Genomic DNA, 22959 nt, shown 5'->3' with positions numbered 1-22959 from the left:
GTTCTCTGCCAGGTTGGCAGCAAAACGACCCAGAGAAAGACCAAGATATATGTGGATTGATGCGGTACAAAGTGCCTTAGATGATAGAAATAAAGGATCTGATAATGTTGGAGTCTTGACAAGTAACAGACTGATTTGGAGGAAAATTGTAGATAGGAAGTTAGTAATGATATAATTTTTTCATGTAGTACTAGCATATCCTCTACACCCCTTGATGGTACATGGCAGGAATTTGATGATGATGATGATGATGAACTGTATGATCATGAATTCTTCTCTTTTTATTACTGTTTCGCTTCTAAAACAATCCTTATAATTATTCTTCTAAGCAAAAAAAAACCATTTATCAAAAATTTCATATCATGAGCATCATAAAGAGAAACCACGCATCTCCACAAAAATAGTGGATACTTTTGCATCCACTGAGTTTAAAATAAATGCAACACAGTTAGTGAGGCTGATTCAAGGAATCTTTCATATTTGTACTTGCTGCAGTATAATAAAGTGGCCTTCTTTCAGTGTATTCTGTGGTGGTTGTGTCCAATGCATGGTCAGCAAGTTTCACCAGTACAGCTACTCAGGACTGGCTGCCCATGCATTGGACATGGCATCCACTACAGAATATGCTGGAAGAAGGCCACTTTATTACACCACAGCTCTAGTACAAGTATGTATGAAAGATTATTCCTTGAATCACTCTCAGCTCTGAAATAATTCCCAAACCTAAACAAATTAGTTTTTATAATTAATAAAATAGTTTATGTTGTTATTTCCTAAAAAAATTAGAAGTATGCTTAAAATTCAAATGAGCAACTTGATTAATTTGAAGTACATGTATGAGCAAAGTTTTCAGTGCTGATTAAGTAGATGTGTGTATGAAATTTATTTATGGTTTAAGCCAGTAGACAGTACATTTGGGTTGGCTAAATCCAAAATTGCCAGTTCATCTTCATTCATTCAGTACCCTGTGGATACCTAATGGAGCACACCACAAAAATGAGTATTAAACATTTGGTCAGAAGCCTCAGTTAGTTCTCTCCATTCCTTAACACCCTAGCCATGATGTCTATAGACATTCAGCTAAATCTGGATACAATTCTGTAACACCCGTTGGATAACATGGATAAGAAGTGCAATTTGGCCTCACTATTTCATCCACTTGGCCAGTAGGGAGGTTAAAGGCTATATGGAAATGAGTTCCCTGCAGTTATCTGGCTTTGACCCTTAAGCAATGCCATAATAAAGATGACATGAAAACTGTAAATAAAGATATTTTAGATATCTGGAGTAATGACTTTTGAAAGACTATTAACTGAATGTGAGAATTAAGAATGTTTCTACTAAGTGTTCTAGGTAAGATTTATGCACACATACTTGAGAAGAAGCTAAGAAATATTGTGGAAGAGAAACTTCAAGAAGAACAAGCAAGTTCAGGCCAACTAGAAGTTGTCAAGATCAGATTTTTTATGCCAAATAGATGAGAAATCATGGGAATATAACAAACATCTCTATTTAGGTTTTATAGATCTGAAAAAGATCTATAAAACGACTGGGTGCCTAGAAAAAAGCTTTCCAAACTGCTACATGTGGAGTAAATGGAATATTATACAGAGCAATACAGTCTATATTTGAGTTGAAAGTCAGCAGTTAGAATTGAACGAAATACAGGACGATGGTTTAATAAGGTGCAAAACACAAGGTTGCACACCATCTCCACTCTTATTCATGATTCAATACGGATCACATTACTGAAGAAAGTGGCATTGAACCTGATATTAGAATTGGAGATATCAAACTTAGCTCTTTGCTTTATGCAGATTGTATGCCTGAACAAATCCACTGCAGGTATACAGAATTTTCTAAGTTATATAACAGCTGTAACAAATTTGGCATGAAAATCAATAATAAAAAAGACTAAAACTATGAAAAGCATCAGGAAAACATAGAAAACTTCAACTGCATTCTTAATGGAGAACCTATAGAACAAGTAAAATATTTTTGCTATTTAGACACAGTTCTTAGTGAAGATTCCAAATTAAATGTGGAAATAGACACCAGATTTGCAAAGCTTGATATGGTGTGGAGCCAGTTGAATTAACACCATGACACTAAAATATCATTAATAAACAAGTTTCAAGTTATGGGTTTGAGAGTTGGATTAGAAATAAAGCACTTGATCAAAGTCTTGAGACCACAGGTATGAAAGTTCAGAGAAAAATCGGGGGAGTGAACAGATACCATCAGTGGCAGAATTATATTAAAATATTAGGAAGGAACTTGACATTATTAAAAACACATGTAATAACCACAGTAATGACTATTTAATTCATAAATATTTCATCCCAAGTATCTTGGGACATCATCAGTACAGTAGTTTAAACAATACTAGGAATAACATACAGGTAGGGCACATGATTACAATGGAATCTCAATATGCATGCAGTAATGTGTTATTGAAGTAAATTAAATATAACTGAAAAAATAAAATAAAAAATCTCAATATGCGTGCATATGGAGATTCCACTGTAATCATGCACCCTAACTGTATGTTATTCCTAGTATTGTTTAAACTACTGTACTGGTGATGTCCCAAGATATTTGGGATGAAATATTTACGAATTAAATAGTCACTACTGTGGTTATTGTGTGTGTTTTTAGTGATGAACTCACTACAGGTTTCGTTATATAAAAATTGACATTATTTGCATTCACGAATGTGTGCTCACATGTAATTTAGGATAGTATGGTCACTTAAACAGAATGGGAGAGGAAAGGTTATCCAAACAGGTGTTTGATCCCAAGATAGCAGAAAAAAGACCTAGAGAAAGACCAACATCTAGGTGGATTGGTGAATTCTGAAGTGTCATAGAGGTTCATAATATTAGATCTGACAATATTGATGACATAATTACTGACAAGTAATACATTAATTTGGAGGAAAATTGTTGATAGGAGATTAGTAATGTAAACTTAAACATGTATTGTGACAGTAGCCTGTACACCCCTTGAGAATGCATATCAGTAAATTGATAATAAGCCTAATGTAGCAAACAATGTTGTTTTCATCACATTAAATTGCCAATTAACTGTTCATTCCTGAAGACTAAAAAAGTCACCTTACTATTTAATTAAGTTCCCTCTTATCATATAATTAGAAAACAAATTATTTTTATACCATTCATCGCACACACACTGAGTTCGCGATCCACCTTGGCCATAACAGCCTTTATTTGCCAACCAACTTTTTCTGCAATGTATCTTAGAGTGGCAGAGAAGCAGATTCTTCACTGTTTCTGTGGGATGTTGAATGTACTATGCTTTCCAGTATATCCTCATAGGAATCATGTTCTCCTCCACAGATGCATCAGTGAAAAATTAACCAGGCTGAATAGAATGTTTTTTCACCTGCCTTCAAATTTTAATGCTGGTGCAGTCAAACCAAACACTCGTTAGTGATGCATGTATCAAATTTTGTTGTCCAAGCAGCAAGAACTGCCATTCCAAAAACATTATCTTGATTTCCACTCTGAAATTATGGTGGAACTCTAAGTGCTAAGCAGCCAAAAGAAGAAGACCGAGAATGGGATACTTTTCAGAGATATCCTACTACATCATCAAATCTCATAGCTTTTAAACATGCTTGTACTAAAGTGTGCTATGTTAGATGTCAGAATCAAAAACAATCTTGGATCCACTTTACATCACCTATCATGCATTCATTGTGAAAGGTAATGGGATAAAATTCGAGAAAACGAAGGGTAGATATACAATGTGCTATTCCATCTGTTTGGAGCGTGTGTGTAGTTTGCTGAACCTAAAGCAATTGCAGACACATTCAGAAGCCAGCTTCATATCCTCCTAAAATATTAATATCCAGAGAATAACAAGAGAAACAGTGAATAGCATTAAGTTTTAAAAGAGGTATACCGTGAGTAGACATATTGATATAAAATTAATAACGAAAAACTCACGTACAGAGTTTTCCGTTATTAATTTTGTAGTGAATAGCATTTATTATGAGATGGTAAAACATCTCCCATGATTTTTCATAGATATTCTCCTCTTACTGTGCAACAGATTACTTACTGAGGAATAGTTTTGGATTTTTGATATAAGGCAGTGTCATTGCCTTCTCAAAGCAAGGAAAACATCTAAAACTAGCAAACAGTTACTATCCTATCTCTCTGACCAGCATCTTTGTAAGATTTTGGAGAATTCTGTAGTATCATTGGACCACTTATTCTGTTCAGAAACATCTGTTAGACATGCATTCTTGAAACAGCCATCTCATTTCAATTTACTTTTCCATGGAAAAAGAAAAAGCAAGTGCAAAGCTTTCTCTCTAGCTGAATCTTCCAAGTGTAAGCAGGAAGTGCTATCCCTTCCATACTTCCAAGAGGACAATGTTCCACGAAGCTCTTTCCTAAGTGTAATACTCTGCTGTCAAACTCAGTCACTGAACAACTTCCTCTCATCTCACAACTGACAGTGTTCTGTGTGTTGATGATTTTACAAATTTTTGTCATTCTTTTGTAACATCAGGATCAAGCGACTGATCATTGGTTCTTAGTAATGGATTCAGGTTTTAGCAGAAAAAGTGGATGTACCCTTTTGCTGAAAATGCAGTTTTCATCCAGACTAGTTAAGGGTGGCACAAACTATTAGCAACAGACTCATTTTTGACTGAAGACTTATATTCCTTGTACATGTTCATCAGCTAAGAGAAAATGCAAGAGAGCAGTGAATATCTTCTGCACTCTGTCCTGTCTATCTACAGTAGTGTTTCCCAAACTTTCAACACCCCCATATCCATTTTAAAATTTTAGCAACACAGATGTACCCCTCTCAGGCCATGGCCATTTGGGAGACATTAACAGTATTTCATTTAAACACAATTATAAAGGTATTTAATTTTTAACATTTGCATCATAATAAATTCAAACATTCAGCTTTTTTTAATTATTAAATATAATTTTAGTTTTACAAATTTTCGATAATAAAAAAAAGTTTAATGACAGGAATGAAATTTAGCAGAAAGTTCCAACCTTATGGTTTGAACCAAGCAGGTGGGAATGGAGTACAATTGTACCATTAACCAGATGCAACCATAATGGAGATCAGTCAGCACATGTGAAGAGACATTTTGTTTAAAACTTCCTCTAGATTTTTTAGTTATTGAAAAATTGATTATAGAACAGACCTGCACTTATCTTACCTCCCTAAAGACCTATCGCATAACCCTAGAGATATGCATGCCACACTTTGCAAAACGCTGCGCTACAGGATGGGGTGGCTGTATTTACAATGAAATTTCTTAATATCCTAAGCATCTCCATTTCATTTTCTTCTGTTTCATGCTGATCCCTGTCACATCACTGATACTTGATCTCCACTTGAATGATACATCCTCACAAAATGTGTATCAACAGCCATGGCCACTAAACTTTAAACACCTTCCTCAGCCATCTGAATAAATGTCTACAATTCACCACTGAAATTTGAAAACCAGAACACACTTCCATTTCTGGATATATACTCTTGTCGCATCTTTACTAGGGCAGTCTATCCTTCACTGTCTGCTGTAAATCTGCACATACCACCCAACACAAAAATTAAGTCCTCCTAATACTTTCAAAAATACAGTAATAAATATTTGCTGCAGTGAGCAAATTCTTAAACATGAATTATCAGCAGCCCATTTATAAACAGGGTGCTTAAGAGTCAAGCTGAATAACAGGTGACATCTACATAGCCTTTTCAGGAATGTGGAGAACCAACTAGGACTTCTGACCTAATGTCCACTCCTCACTTTTTCAGGGTGCTGGCGGTTTAGGATTTAGTCAACCAAAATGTTGGCTGGGGCATTGCCCAGTTAGACAAGGCTCGTGTTGTTTTTGTCAGGGAATCAGTGCTAGGCTACAGATAACTATCAGTCAGAGAGAGATCTGATCTTGGTATTATTAGAGGTAAGAAAAGATTTAGTGGTATGATAGAGTAGAACTGGAAAGGAGGGCCATAATAGCAAATGACTCGATGCGTAGGTTATGCAAGAGGAGTGGTATGGAGTTTTCGATATGTTGAGTGAGTTTGACAAGCAAAAGGACTTATACAAGAAAGATGGTTTGCATCTGAATGCATTTGGTGTCTGGAGACTGGAAAAAGTATGGAATGAAGTGAAAGTGGATGTGCAAAATCAGGGAACTAGAGCTTTGGCGGAAATGCTGAGTGAATATGCAGACATCAGTGAGGAAGTTGAGTGTAAGAATGTGTATAATATGCCTAAGTTAGTACTAGTAACAAACCAAAATGAGGTAGTTAGTATAAAACATCAAGATATTGGTAGGCGTAATGGGGCTTTTGCACTTTATGTACACTAATGCCAGGAGCATTTGCAACAAGCAGGAGGAATTTTTGGCATTGGTTAGTCCATCTTGGTCAAATGTTATTGGCATTAGTAAGACATGGCTGACAGAAGATGATATAGTTAGTGGGATAGAATGTGAAGGGTATAGTGTGTTCAGGGAGGATAAAAAAGAATGGGGGGGGGGGATGTTATTGATGATCGCTGATGAACTGCAACCAAAGAGAGTAGAAGTTCAACCTGCAGGCCAGTGAAAATAGCACATTTGAGACAATCTGCTATGAGATTATTTATTTATAGTGTATGATGATATAGTGGCCACGAGTCCCCCTTTTACGGGGAAGTATGGCACCATCTCAATCCCCCAAATTTTATTTGGGCTCGGGACCGGCATAGCTGATGAATCAGACCTATGGCTGGATCTTAAGTATTCCTGACTGTAATCTGTGTTTGTTCATGGGGCCGGTTTACCTGCTTGTGGGAGGAAAAACCCCAGATAAACTAGGGAGAAAAACCCTGTTGTCCACACCCAAGACTGGCTAACTTGGCTATGTCTGAGAAAGATCCTTAAGCTCCTCACGTTGGCAATGAGAATCAAACCCAGGACACTCCTTTCCCAGGCATATGGTTGTGAAGCAATTCAGAATAACAAAATATACAGTTGGGTGCTGCTATAGACCAGGGTATGGAAAAGATGATGGAGATAGTATGCATCGGCAAATAGATTCGATGAGAGGAGAGCAGATAATTATTATGGCATATAATAATTCTCCTCCTTCCAATCTCTGTTCCCATAGATTGGAAGAAGGAGAAGACACATGGGAGGAAGGAAATAGAATTTATGCAGTTACTAAAGAATAATTACCTGAGACAACATGTGATGGAATATGCAAGGAATTCGTGAGTGCTCAATCTAGTAATTGCATCTGAGGATTTGTCTATACTGAATATGACCACGTTGCCACCAATTGGTTACAGTGATCATATGGTCTTGATCTAGGAGATGGCTAAATGTGTGGAATTTTCCATTTAGTGGGGTATATGTGAAATTATGGCTGGTAAGTATGATAAGCTTAGGAGATTGCTTGGATTGGTGCCATGGCACGTAAAACTGCAAGGGCTGGATGTTGATATTGCATTGGAAGTGGTAAAGGAATATTTGAGGGAAGTAATGGCAGACTTGAGTCAGGAGAGTAAATCAAGTGGGAGTTAAATGGATGAATATCGTCATTAAGCTGGAGCTGCAAAAAAATAAACAATTGTGGAGGGAATGTAAGGAGAAAGATGACCAGCAGGCACATGAACAGTACAAGGCACAAGCCAGAAGGGTAACTAGTGTGGTAAGAAAGGCAAAAGCAGAGTATGAAAGAAAATTGACAATACAGGCTAAAGATAATCCCAAACAATTCTTTTGATATGCTGCAAGTAAAAGAAAGTAACGTTTATTGCAGAATGATTTTAATGAATGCCAATGGTAGGGATGGAGGTAACTGCATTAGTCGAATAGTAGAATTACTAAGTAAACACTTTGCAAGAGTATATCATCCAGGTGGTGTTATTGCAGGAAAGAGAGAGGCAAATGCTTAGATGGGAACTGAGGTAAATGAAATGGAGGGGCATGGCATATTACAGAACCTTAATGTGAATACGGTCCATGCGGTTAGCCTAGTAGCTATGCGCTTCACAACCATATGACTGGGGAAGGAGTGTCGTAGGTTTGATTCCTGTTCGATTCAAGTTAACCAGTCTTGAGTGTAGACAGCAGGTTTTTTCCACCAATTTATCTGGGGGTTTTCATCCTGCAAGCAGGCAAACTGGCCTCCCATGAACACACAGGATGCAGTCATAGAATACAGTACAACAAGGAAGGCAACAGGAAACTACCTTATTCATAGTCATTTCCCTAGATAGTGGTGTATATATAGCTATCCCTAAATAGCCGAAAGGCTATAACCACCACCACCAACAACAATGTGAATACAGCTGTGGAATGGATAGTATACCATCTCAAGTTTTATGTGAAGCTGTGAGGGATTTGTCAGTGCCCTTGACCGTATTGTTTAGTCTCAGCTCTGGGTTAGTCCCAGTAAAATAGATCCATTGCATAAAGGAGGCTCCAAGACTGATGCAGCAAATCACCAACCAATCAGCATATCAGAAGTTGTTCTCAAAGTATTGGAGAAGTTGGTCAAGAGCAAAATACAGGAGATAGATGGAAATGGGATACTGTATGGGGTGGGGTGGGGATAGGTCATGCCTCAGTAACTTGCTCACTGTTTTATAATACAATGACAGCTGAGTTGGATAATAAAGGTAATGGGTTTACAGTGATATTGCAAAAGCCTTTGATAGGATACTGCATGGAATTCTAATCAGTAAATTGCAACATATGGGGGATGGATATAGGGTCGGTGAGGTGGATAGGGACGGTTGATGGAAAAATATCAGAGAGTAGTTTATTCAGGAGTCAAGTCCAAAAGAAGGCCTGTGATTAATGGCATGCCACAGGGTTCTGTTCTTGGACCACTACTGCTTAATTTGTACATTATTGATATAGGAAAGGATCTGAGAGGAAGTATTAAGTTGTTAGCTGATGATGCAAAGTTGGGTTGAGCAATAGTTAAACAGATGATGTCAAAATTTTGCTAAATGATTGAGATAGGTATTATTTCTGGGAAAATTCCCATGTTACTCCTCTAAAATAAATTATTATTTTAATGGCTAATATAATAGCCTATTTTCATTTAGGAGTACCTCCCTCTTTTTTTTTTTTTTTTTTTTTTTTTTTTATAATGTCATTGGCTCTTTACTCAAAACTTAGGACATTACTGAAGTGTTATAAAACTAATATATGGAGAATAATATAGGAGGAAAAAAATTCGGACATACCTTTTTTGGATATTGCTTTCTGTCTCCTTATCCCGGTGATATGCGTTCATCTGCTGTTAAAGGAAGGAGATTTTGGGAAAGGAAGGTAAAGTAATGTGGGGGGAATTATTTGAAAAAACCCAGTTTTTTTTATGTATAATATTATTATTAAGGGTGGGTAGAGAGTGTTTGGAAGGGGAGGTGTGAGAGAAGGATCTGAAGATAGAAATTATTTTGGGGGAAGAGGAAGGATTGATGGTGGAAAAAATCAGGAGTAGGAGTAATAGGGTGTGAGCCGTTTGACAGTGTTTCATCTTCAGAACTCATGGGGGGAGTGGAGGCTCTGTCATGTTGACTAGGTGTTTCTGTCTTGGTGTGCTTGTGTTGTCTCGATTGGTCGGAGTCATGGCTTAAATTTTATGTTATGGAACTTCCATCTCTCGGAAATTATGTAGGGTCAGTAGATGTTTGATTTTTTGTCACATTTTATGGCTATAATTTCTGATATTCTAAGCATTGTTTCGTTGTCTTGTATGTCTAATATTATGGCCTTGTCGATTTGTGGGGTATATTTCTGTTCAAGGGCATGGACTACTATTTCAGTTTTTCCTGTACTTTTTATCCCTTATTTCTTTTTGTTGTTGCATTTTTTATTGTTTAAATGTTCTGGAATAGAGATGTTAGTCACGGAAATGTTCTTGTAGTCTTGCCCACAAAAACCTGATAGTAGAACCTGTATAGGTGACATCAGTCTTTTTGGCAAGGAAATTTCTGAACAATGTTGTGGTGTTCTAATATTTCTTTGTGTGTGTGTGTGTGAGAGATTTTGTAGGTTTTAGAAGCTGAGCCAATTTTTGGTGTGTGGTGAACACCAGCTTATAGTCAGTGTGTTTGAAAAGGTATCTGTAGGCTTTTATATGTGTTCTAGATGTATGCTAGTTTGATAATTTTTTGTGTTAGGAAGTTTTTTGGTTGTTGCGTTGTTTTGTTGGCATAATTTATTAGTTATCTATGGTAATTCTAATTTTGAAAAATATCACTCCTACTCAACCCTTCCCTCCCCCCCGGCATCACTTTTTATGGCCAATACGTGGACGATGTTCTATGCATTGAAGATGCATAGAATATCGTCCAAATTACAAGCGTCCCTTAACGATTACAGCAAAAGACTAAAATTCACCATAGAAACCGAACAGGACAAATCCATCAATTTCCTAAACCTGACATTAGTCAGAAGAACAAACAACAAAATAGCCAAGAAAATATTCCACAAACCCACACATATCGGAAACTACCTCCATTTTAACTCATGCCATCCCTATTTGATTAAAAAATCAGTCATCCCAACACAATTCATAAATGCTTAAAAGTTTTCAACTAACTATAATTATCTCAACACAGAAATAAAGAAATTAATGCAAATTTTTCAAAATCGGAATTACCCTACACAACTAATAAGTTACGCCAACAAAACAGCAAAAATCACACAAAACAACCCAACAATCAGAACAAACTTCCCAACACAAAAAATTATCAAAATGTCATACATCCAGAACGCATACAAAGCCTACAGATACCTTTTCAAACACCCTGACTATAAGCGGATATTCACCACAAACCGAAAATTGGCTCATCTTCAAACCTACAAAATCACACACACACACACACACAAAGAAATATTAGAACACCACAACGTTGTTTACAAAGTTCCTTGCCAAAAAGACTGTAATGTCACCTACACAGGTTCTACTATCAGGTCTTTATGGGCAAGACTACAAGAACACTTCCGTAACTGGCATCCCTATTCCAGAACATTTAAACAAAAGAAAAACAGGATACAAAGTACAGGATAAGCTGAAATAGCAGTCCACTCCCTTGAACAGAGCATACCTCGCAAATCGACAAGGCCATAATATTAGACATACAAGCCAACTAAACAATGCTTAGAATATCCGAAATGATAACCATAAAATGTCACGAAAACTCAATAAACGTCCACCGACCCTACATAATCTCTGAGAGTTGGAAGCTCCATAACATAAAAATTAGGTCATGACTCCCACCAGTAGGAGACAACACAAGCACACCAAAGACAGAAACACCTAGCCGACATGACATAGCCTCCACTTCCCCTCACAAGTTCCGAAGACAACACACTGTCAAAATGGTTCACACACCCCGTTACTCCCATCCCTGAGTGTTTTCCTATCAATCCCTCCTCTTCCCCAAAAAAATAATTTCTATCTTCAGATCCTTCTCTCACCCCCTCCCCCAGTAAACTTTCTCTACCCACCCTTAATAATAATATTATTATTATACATATAAAAAACCTGTTTTTTTCAAATAATTCCCCCACATTATTTTACCCCCTCTTTCCCAAAATCCCCTTCCTTTAACAGCAGATGAATGCATATCGCCAAGATAAGGAGACAGAAAACGAATTTTTTCCTTTTATATTATTCTTCATATATTAGTTTTATAACACTTCAGTAATGCCCTAAGTTTTGAGTAAAGAGCCAATGACATTGTAAAAAAAAAAGGGGTGGGGGGCACTCCTAAACAAAAATAGGCTATATTAGCCATTAAAATAATGATTTAGATAGATTGGTAAACTGGGCAAGGAAGAATGGATGTCAGTTTAATGTGGCAAAGTTTAAAGTTATGCATTTTGGGGTGAAAAGATTACTAGCTGTATACCACATTGGTGGAACTGTACTCCAGGAAATTGATGAAGCTTAAGACTTGGGAGTGTTAGTGGATAGGTAATTAAAGTTTAGGGACACATAACAAAAGTCACTAAAGAAGCTCATCTGATTAATTGGCTACTGAAGAATACTTTAGCAAGTGGAGACAAGCAGGTTATTATTCCACTTTATCGAGCTTTTCTAATACCCCATTTTAACTATTGCAGACAGATCTGGGTGCCAGGGTTTCTTGGCGATGAGGAGAAGGAGGTGGGAAGGATCCAGAGGATTCCATAGACCTGCTACCAAGATGGTAGCAGGTCTGTGGAATGAACCTTACAAAAACATGTTGAAGATTTGTGGGTTACAGAAACTGGTCGATAAATGGAAAAGGAGGGTGATATGATTGAGGCATACAAATTACTGAGGGTTTGTTTACAAAGTTAATTCAGAGGGAATTTTTCAGAACAGGTCTTGTGGTTGGAGAACTATGGTCTTTCCATGGAAACTGAGTAAGAGTGTAGTTAGCAAGGGTGTTAGAACTAGGTTTTTTGAGAGTAGTGAATGAGTGGAATAGGTTGCCAGAGTCTGTGGTGAATGTAATGACTGTGAATGAATTCAAAGCAAAGTATGATAGATACTGGGCAAATTCTAGACTTCTTGGAGTAGCCCATAATAATATATATATATATATAATTTTTCCCCCCCCAAAGAAGAACACAGGACTAGATTATCTTCATCCCAATAAAGAATGGTATGAGGATCTGTTTATAAGGTACCAGTTGTAGATCTTGAAACTTAGAATGTTTGTGCAGTGCATTGTTTTTCAAATGAGTATGAAGAATACTATTATCTGCCAATCTACAAGATAGATTAGTGAAAAAGGGTGAAAAAAAAAGGGTAATTCATATATAGGAGAAAGAGGACAGGCAATAAAGCATAGCCCTGGACTACACCTATAGTGAAGACATTTAAGAGAGGAAGCAGTTCATCATAATGTGCACTAAACAACTGGAGAGAGAGAGAGACTGGCTAATTACAGAGGGGAGAAGGTAGACCAAAGGATGTAAAGTTAAGTATATTTTATATACCTGTACAAATAGTGATCTGTATACTTCTACAAATAATTGTCATCACATTAGTTTATGTAATAACATGCAGTAATTTTCTTTCAGGTATGACTCTATTATGGTTGGTAATAGGATATAGATTTCTCTGGCAGACTGAGATGGATACTATTGATGAAAATGAGTTGCTGAGGAAAAGGTTTCCACTGAAAGCTTGGAACAAGAAATCTAGATGATTTTTTTTTCTTTGTTTCATACTTTGTGAAACAGTTTCCTTTTATTGAGGTTGCATGTTAACATGCTAATTTCAACATTTAAATTATAATTGTGTAAGTATTAATTGTATTTATGTACTCTAGTCATTTATGAGATGTGATATTTTTGTTCATTTTAACTGTCTTCAAAATAAGTTTTGTTAAGAATGTTTATGTAGTTGTTTCATTTATTTTCTATATGTTCAGTAAATATTTTAAGTATTTTATTGTGAGGGAATGTGTTGTTATAATGGTGAAATGCAGCATAATCTGTTTGTGGAAACTTATGGTAATTGGCATTTCATCTCATCTGACACTGGAGTGGCCAGGATCACTCTTGTCCTTGCAGGCAAAGGAAAATTATTTGAAAACAGAAGAGCTCTATTGATGATTAATACCAGAAGGTATTGTATGGATTTTGTTTTACATAGATGGATAAATATACTGCATTTTTAGCCTATGTTCATCATGTTTAACTATATGTTTGCATTAAAGATTGTTTCCATGATCATTATTTAATCTTCATTCATACTGAATTATGAGGACAAAAAAGCTTTTATGGGTAATGTGAGGAAGATTTAAAGCAGTAGCTATAGAATTTGATATTTTGTGGTAAAGATTCCTTTGTGTTAGTAACCATGATTTTAATTTTTAGTTAGACAGGCAAGAAATTTTTGAAGTTTATTATATCTGTCATAAAATCCTAGAATTAAACCAATTCTGTAGTAATTTCTTTTATTATTACGAATATTTTTAATTTCAGCTATCTGAAAGCATACTAAAGAATTGCAATTTAAAAGCATGCTTGGGATTAAGAAGTTATTTCATGTGTATTAAACTTTTTCTTACTACCGTATGCATAATAACTGCAATCTGATTACTGATAGGTGAAAAATAATGTATCACAAGAAAACTGTTTCGGCTTAAGCTCTGATGGTTTGCAGTTATGAGCTTTTACTCTTTGCTTCAGCCAACTATGCACATCTTGTTGAGAAATATCTTTTTTAATATTCTAAATTATTGTTCATACTCCTGGCCTTAACTCTTGTTTTGCTTAATTACATTATACAAACCATATTTGCAAGATTTATATTCTTGTTTACACATGCATATACACTTGTTGTGTATATGCATGTGTAAACAAGAATATAAATCTTGTGGTTGGAAAAGTAATTTGTCACTCTAAAGGGAGACATTCAAGCATTTTGGTATGAACTCAGATAGAAAATAATCACATAAATCATCTGAAAAATTAAAAGTGGTGATAGCATGCTCTAAGTTGAACTATGTATAAATGTAAAGTGATATTTTGAAATAAACCAAAGCTACTATAAAACTCTATGAACCAGTAGACGTATAGCGGTGAAACAATTTTCACTGTGGCACAAAAAACAGGGTTGTGAAAATTAACAAAATAAATATAGTTGGGTGGTTTTATAAGATGTAACTTTTTTACTACAATTTCAAATCAGTAAGGCTTGAGTAAGTGTTAGTATTTTGCTTGATTTTCATTACTGTGGCAGGTGCATACTCCTTCATTTTAATAGATATCTGAAGAGCAGTTACTGTACATAGAAAAATACAGTCAACTCTTACTTTTAGTGAACTTGCAGGAAAACTGAAGGAAAATTTTGTCATTATGTCTGCTGCATTGAATTATTTTAAAATAGAGTTGTGTCAGTGGTGCTTTGGGTGGGACTTTGTAGTAGTTTGCTTAATGTGATGTAAGATACATACATAATCATGAATTAAAAGATGGTATAAACTTTGGTAATTGAATTTTTTATTGTTACCAATATTGAAAAAAAAAAACAATTTCAAAGTAAACTAAACCTAACATCTAGTTTGAAATAGATGAATGAGAATAAGACACACGATAGCATGAATATTAAAATGAAACTTAATGCATGGTTATTTAGTTGAGAATAACATATCACCTTCATGCTGTATAATTGCAGAAAAACTATTCAGTTGGGTGATGATCCTAAGAAAAATGTTTCTGTAATTTAAAAAAATTAACATTCTTGGTACATCACAAGAATAGTGACCTCCAAAACTTCAATCATCGTGATTAAAATTTACTTATGGATTAATGCTTCATAGCTTGTGTTAAATATTATTTCAAATAAGAATTTACTTTTAACAAAAACTATTGCCCTTGATTGGAAACACCTCAGTTTAAAAGGATGTGGGAAACTTTAGAGCTTATTCATTAGTGCTTCATAGTATAAACACTGAAAAAAAAAAAAAAAAAAAAAGTTATTTATTGAACTAATATGATGTAGAAAGTTTATTTTTCACTTGGTTAGACTATAATAAATTTAAATTTATTATAGTCTAACCAAGTGAAAAATAAACTTTCAACATCTTTCTCTAAATCCAGAGTAATTTAATAAAAAGGTGGCACACCTTTTGGCAACTCCTATAGGTAAAGATGACCTCGCCATTGCTTCTGCCTGGTATCTCCACTTCTGGGCCTGGCTCCCACTGAAGAGACCTCAATAAAGGTCGAAACTAGTCTGGGTAGTGGCCCTTCCCTTAATGCATAACATTATACATATCTGCAAGGAGATGTGTTTTGCATTATGGGAGATACTGAGATAGGAGTGATGTTAGCTTGGTCCACCTTTGCTACGAGTTTCCCAGTGTTGTACTACCTTACCCCAGTCCTGAAGATATTTTCAGGCACAAACTTTGTTTGCTCACACTTGGATAAAGGATTAAACTAAATTTATTATAATATGATATAATATAAATTGTAATTTTTAACCACCATCTTCAGAGCACAAATTCAAACTATAACTGAAGCAAAGCTAGTTTATCAAGATGCTCTCTAAGGACCAGATAAAAACAAAGTTAATTCAGATAAGTCAGGCAAAATTTTGTCTTAGAATGACTCTCTCCCATCTTTGGCAAATGAATACCTGTACTTGTTGAGGTTAAGTGTTTCATAGCAGATGCTGATTCAAAAATCAGTCTCAGAGACCTATAGTGACCTTAGTGCAGTACAGTTATTTTCTTTCATTTAATCCTGTGTGAAGGAGTATCCAGAGCATGGAGTGACAGTCCATGCAGATGATCATTAATATAGTTATGTTCTTAAAAGCAGATGTTAACAGATCTACCTCTCTGTTTAAAGTAGGCTAAGTTGCACAAGGAACTTTATACACTCCAAGATGTGTAAGAGGATGAAGTTGATCCTTTGGAGAATGGATGAAGGTTGTTAGCTGGCTTTGCAGATTGAAAGTGGTATGGAGATTATATTTGTAAAGAACTTTAGCTATCTTTTATGTTATATCCTGGATATAGAATCTGATGAGAATAGTTTTGCTGTGAGCTTGCGCATTGGTTGTGGGTGGGACATGCAGTATTTTTCTATTTTATTGAGGTTGTAGCCATTAGTTAAAGTGTTGTAAAAGTACCCAAGTTCAGTGGCTCATTTAAACAAATAGTCCTGGATCTGTGTAAGCATTTTGAGAAAGCCATACTGTTGGGATGGATAATCATATGATTGCTTATGTAAGTACTTTCCATTGTGTGTGTGTGTGTGTGTGTGTGTGTGTGTGTGTGTGTGTGTGTGTGTGTGTGTGTGTGTAGATTTCCTATAAAGAGAAAAGGATAATGAATCATTTGGTAGTCATATAACTAATGGGCCTAGGAAGGAACAGTTGCTTCTTTTTTTTATGCATTTTTGTATGTTGGCTGTTTAAATGCACTAAAAATTTATCTAATTTGTCTAGGCCATGAGTTCAAAACCAACACATCATCTACATAGTATAGCCAAGTTGGGTTTGTGTGTCTACTTGACTATATCTGCTTGATTTTCTAGAAATTCTGTATAGAAATTAGCTAAAGGGGGAGGGGGGGGATCCATTGCACTCTCATATTTGTATATTGTTTATTCCTTTTTCTTTTTACTTGATTAGAAGGAGTATCCTCTAAAATTAAGTTGTAACTTTGCTTACGATTAATGACTAATGCCAAATTTTAATGCAGCTAAGGTTCATACCAGGAGTATTGGTTTTTTTTTCTAGTATCTAATAATTATTTATCTAATAAAAATTAGTTCCCTTCCCAAGTCTTAAACAAATCTAATTCACTTATCTTAGCTTTAGAAATAAGAGAAATGTAATTTAAAAACATTTGTTTAATTAACTGTAGTACACTGAAATGATAATGCTTTGCCCTAATTCAAAAGTGGCATCCTTTCAAAGCTGAAAGGATACCACTTTTGAATGAAAAATACAAAGAGAAGTAACCAGCATTGGATGGCAAGGAGGCTTTCTTCCTGATGTCATTGATCTCTTCAATTTTGCCATCCATGTGTTGACTGGTTCTCTTGGAAGGATACCATGTATAAACAGATAGTGAGAGTACAGTTATGGACTCTCTGCCTCCCTCCCTTCTAGCCAATTTCTATATAGAACATTTTGAAAAAAAACATGCCCTTGATACTGCCATTCTCAAAACTATCTAGCTAAGATATACTGATGATGTGTTCTCTTTTTAGTCACGTAGTTCAAATGCATTAGACTCCTTCCACCTCTACCTCAACAGCCAGCACCCCAAAATCCAGTTCACCACAGAAAAAGAAAATTATATCCCTGTCGACAAACAGACTACAGTAATGTTATTACTATATTCCCTCGATGAGTCATTAGACTCCCTGGAGGTGTCATGTAATAATAATATCCAGAATACCTCAGAAAAGATAACTAGAACTCTAAAATATAATATATAATCTCTATGCTTCTTTCAAACCTCATCTTGATGCTGGCTGCCCTTATCTAGTCTCCTAAGGATCCACTCCCTCTCCTCTTTGTTCCAAGTGTTTACAATGTTCCTTGTTCTTTCAAATTATCTTATTATGATCAGACCAGGAGATATGCCAGCATCCACTTAGAAGAACACAAGAAATACATCTGCTGCCATAACTGTGGTCATTCTGGTCTAGCTGACCATGCTTTGTGAATATCTTGCACAGAATCAAATGGAGAAAAAACTTTCACTGCAATAAATCTAAACTTGAATGACTTTTCTTAGAATTAGCAACAGATTTATTAAACCAGCCTAATCTTAATAAATATGGTTGTGTTAAACTTCCCAAGCTTTGGGAAACTTTCATTTTTAGGCCTCCTGCCCAACAGCTAAGGCTAGCCATCAGCACTCATAGAGGGCACCCTTTGTAGGACTTCAGGCTTTTAGTCTATTTTTTCCACTTATATGTTTGAATGTTTTTTCCCCATGTGTGCTTTTTCAATTTTGAGATTATATCCCTGATGATTTCTCTGTGAAAGAGATAAAATACAGGATCTAATAAACTTGTATTTTATTGTTCCTCTGTGCTGTATTTATTCCATTAAACCTAATAATGAGTTTAAAGCAGCACATAAAGCCTAAATACTAAATTAAATAGGTCGAGGCTCTCTGTCAGTGGTGCACTGATAAATAATGAAGCAGTATCAAAGATAGCCAAGATGTCAGTCTTTTTTTTTTTTTTTTTTGAATTAAGTGTTTTTTATTTTTTATTTTTTTAAGTGAGTAGAACTTTCAGTGGAGGAAGCTGCTCATTTGGGAAAATTCATTTCATTGACTGTTTGGCACGGTTGTAATTAGAGGTAATTTGTTGTTTTGGATTTGTAGCTAAAGCAACTAAGGCTATGAGGATAGCGTATTACATATGTAAATTGCATGAGTTCTTTTGGTTGGTTTACCTGTTTTGTAGGATGAAAAACCTCAGTTTCAATAAGGTAAAACCCTACTACTTCTGTATGAGGTTGGCCAACTCACCTTCATTTGAAAAGTCCTGATGAAGTATCTTTGCATCCCAGACAGGATTCAAACTGAGCTACTGGAGATCTTGATCTATAATGTATTGTTATATTGTTTTATTGTATAAGTATACTAAATTCCTGTTACAAAATATATAGCAGAATTTTAAATAACAAACTAATAAAATATTCTGAAAACTTTATTTTAGAAGTACAGAATGGGTTTAGAAAAGGACAATCGTGTATAGATCCAGCCTTTTGCCTAAAATTAATAAAGAAAAGAAGAGAATACAATTTAGAAACACACATTACATTTATTGACTTTGAAAAAGCATTTGACAAAGTTAAAAGAAGCATTTTATTTAACATATTAAAAGAAAGACAAATACAAATAATATTCTAAAAGCTATCATAAGTATATATGAAAATAATCAAATACAAATAAAATTAAATCATGAGCTATCATATACGAGAGAGATAAACCAAGGAGTCCAACAGGGATGTCCCCTTTGAGCAACTCTTTTTAATATTTATCTAAATGAAATAATAATAAAATGGAATAAAAATTTCCATCAGGGTATTAAACTTTCTCTTACCGTGAACTTAAACACTCTCCTTTTTTGCCGATGACCAAATAATAATTAAGAATTCTGAAGATAACTTACAGAAAGATATTTTAAATTTAAATGAGATAGCCAAAGATTATGGAATGATAATATCAACAGAAAAATCAAAAACGATGGCCTTTAAAGGACAAGATCCAGTAAGAACTAAAATAGTAATAGATAACAAGATTTTAGAACGGTGAATTCATTTACCTATCTAGGATGCATGATTACATATGAAAAAGATATAAACTTAAGAATCGCATAACATTTAAAAATAACAGGTCTAATTAACTCTATATTTAAACCTAACCTAGTTCAAAAACAAACCAGACTAAAGTATACAATATGTTAGCCCTACCAGTCCTATTGTATGAAAGTGAAATCTGGACAATAAAACAAAAAGACAAAGATTAATAACAGCTGAAATGAAGTTTATGAGAAAAACTGCAAAGTATACTCTATTCAATCACAAAAGAAATGATGAAAAAATTAAACCAGGAATCAGTGATAGAAAAAATTTAAAAATATAAACATAAATGGATGGAACACATTGAAAGATTACCAAAACAATCCTTAAATTATAAATCAATAGGAAAAAGAAAACCAGATCATCCTTTTAAGAGATTCATCGATGACTTCTAAGGCCAGAAGAGGCCACTCTAGGCCTAAATCCTTGACAAGCGTGATGATGTTTCATCCATTATGACAGTTGTATTACCTTTATTTGCTTTGGTTTTTAAGGCTACTATTTCTTAAGTGGAATGTTGCTCTTGGGAGATTTGGATTTTATCAGAATACCAACCACATCCAAACAAAGAATCTTAGCCACTGGAAAATAAATCATAGATATAACTTTCAATGCTAGACATGATTTCTAGAACTGGAACTGGTCTAGGAGTAATGGGAAATTATGACCTCTACTGAGTGCATGGATTGCATCTTCTCTGAATAGCTGTGAATAATAAATTCATTGCTGCATGACTTGTCATAGTTGTGGCAGGATGTGTTTTGCTGTTGGAGAGAGGTTTTTTTTTAATTTTTTCATGTGATCTGACTTGTAAATTCTTCACTTGCAGTTTTTGGAGACAGTGTAAAGAATTCGTCACAGTTCCGGATTTAGTATTCCAAATGCTCTTGTAATAGTGGCATTGATTTTTGCAAACTCAATGTGAGTGCTGCCAGTTTATTCATGAATTAATATTAGATTTGCTTGATGTAAATATGTTTAAAGCAATGCCCTTTCATTATGTAATGGCATTGCTTTTAATTCTCCACATTTTAATTTAAGTATAGTGAAACATTTCTTAAAGGGTTATTCATATGTCTATGATAACAAATTGGATATATTATTTTCAATAAATCATGCATTATCAAACCATTATCCATTTCTAACTAATGCTACATGTGCTATGTTCTAACCATCAGTTTCAAAATAGTTATTTTTCTTGTAATTTTTTTGCCTCGAAAATGATCTTAGACAGCACACTGAAATATTTATAGCAATAAAATGTTCAATTATATGCAATTTGTTTTATCGTTTAATTCATAATTTTAACTGTGTTATAGTGAAATGAATTATCTGTAATGGTATTTTGTGTAGTGAGTACTAAGTAATGTATTTCTCTGCTTTTTTTTTACTGTTGTGGTCATTTAAATTTTAACTGGAAATCATTTCATTGCAATTCTGTCTTTTTTTATGCAATTATTATGCATTCCAGTACTATTATTGACTAATTATACTAGTACAGGGGAAGTTTTTGTTATGTGGGGGATAATCCCCTCTTTTTTTTTTTTTTTAAGGCAGTTCAGAACTGTTAATGTTTCTAGTGTAAAGTGCAAAACAATTTAAAATCTGATAAACACAATATAAGGTTTCATATTTCAGTTTTATTGAAATTTATAATAAATGTAAAATGTTTACAATATGGTTTTCATAGCAGGTTGTTTATTTTGTTGATTATAATGGAATATTTAAGGAGCAAGTATCAGTGAATCATGTTCCTTCTACTGCCATCTTATGTTACATTGTTTTTGCATAGAAATCAGATCAGTTTAGTGGAAGGTGGTTTGATTATTTTTAAAATATTAATGCAGGAGTAATGGATATGTTGGAATAAACGTCGGTGATTCATTATGACTTTAAGATATCACATAAATTCTCTATTCCAGTGTCAAAACTTACCATCAGGTAAGAATAAATTTGGTATTATGTATGAAAATATAAGAACAAGCATATCAGAAAGATTTATCATCTTGGTTTACTTTTTTAATGAGACATTTTCTGGTATTTTTCACAGAAATTTACCTTCATAATTATATAAATCAAGTGGATATTAAATCAAGCATTATTTCGAAGCTGAATGTAGAAACTATGAAAGTTTCAAAACAAAAAAGTTCACCAGAGAGCTTACAGAAATACAACTGCTGCCGTTTACGAGTTGCCCTAGTGCAGACCATATAGAAGACGTGATTGCTTTCCCAAGTGTCCATATATTCGCCTTTATTGGTCCATTTTGATAAGGTTTCACTGACCTGACAGCTGTTTCGAACTGGTTGGTTCTCCTCAGAGACCAGGCAATTATTTAAGTAAAGCCCTCTCTAAAAAATTAGGCGATCCCTCGGACCACTCCCTACGAGTGACTGAAAGACCATCCAACTCGGCGTTGGTTACATTCAGTGACATGCTCACCCTACCACTAAGCAGAACCACTCGTATTCCAGGGAAAAGCATCCATTGACAAGACCCCACATGGACCATGCTGGAAAACACTTTCCCTGGAGACTCAAATTGCCTCAAGGCAAGCCCTCTGAAATCTTAAGCTCCTCAGAGATCAGGCAGAAACCTAAAGAGAGAGAGCAAAAATTGTCATTTGATACTAAGGAATTCTAAGTGTTGGAGAGGTGTATTTTTTGTAAGCGAACTCTCAGTCAGTGTGTAAAGTATTTACTAAAATAAAGAGCCAAAAGGCTTCAGTTTGGCGATGCAAAATTATATAAATCAAGTAGATATTAAATCCAGCATTATTTCGAAGCCGAATGTAGAAACTATGAAAGTTTCGTAAAAAAAAAATTTTAAAAAAAGTTGACAGAGAGCTTATGGGAATACACTCGCTGGCATTTCCTAGTTGCAGAACAAGAGTTTTTGCTTTCTTAAGGTTTGTGACTGGTCTCTGAGGAGAACCAACCAGTTCAAAACAGCTGTCAGGGCCAGTGAAACCTTATCGAAATGGACCAATAAAAGGTGAATATATGGATGCTTGGGCAAGCGATCATGTCTTCTATATTCTGCACTAGGGCAACTCTTAAATGCCAGCAAGTGTATTCCCGTAAGCTCCCTGGTCAACTT

At 34.9% G+C, this 22959-nt stretch overlaps 1 protein-coding gene across 1 annotated transcript in view; it reads left to right on the top strand.

Moving 5' to 3' along the window:
* Window positions 1–22959, top strand: part of LOC150101625 (uncharacterized) — an 84264-nt gene that overhangs the window by 46201 nt on the left and 15104 nt on the right. The window contains exon 4 of the mRNA XM_090400515.1: window positions 13089–13309. Within this exon, the coding sequence (XP_090256641.1) occupies window positions 13089–13216 (128 nt within the window). The 3' untranslated portion in view covers window positions 13217–13309. The remainder of the gene's footprint in view (window positions 1–13088; window positions 13310–22959) is intronic.

This window comes from Typopeltis vanoorti, chromosome 11 (assembly GCF_054136105.1).
Source record: "Typopeltis vanoorti isolate ZY-2024b chromosome 11, IOZ_Tvanoo_1.0, whole genome shotgun sequence".
In the NCBI taxonomy this organism is placed as follows: domain Eukaryota; kingdom Metazoa; phylum Arthropoda; class Arachnida; order Uropygi; family Thelyphonidae; genus Typopeltis; species Typopeltis vanoorti.
This window is presented reverse-complemented; position numbering and strand designations above follow the sequence as displayed.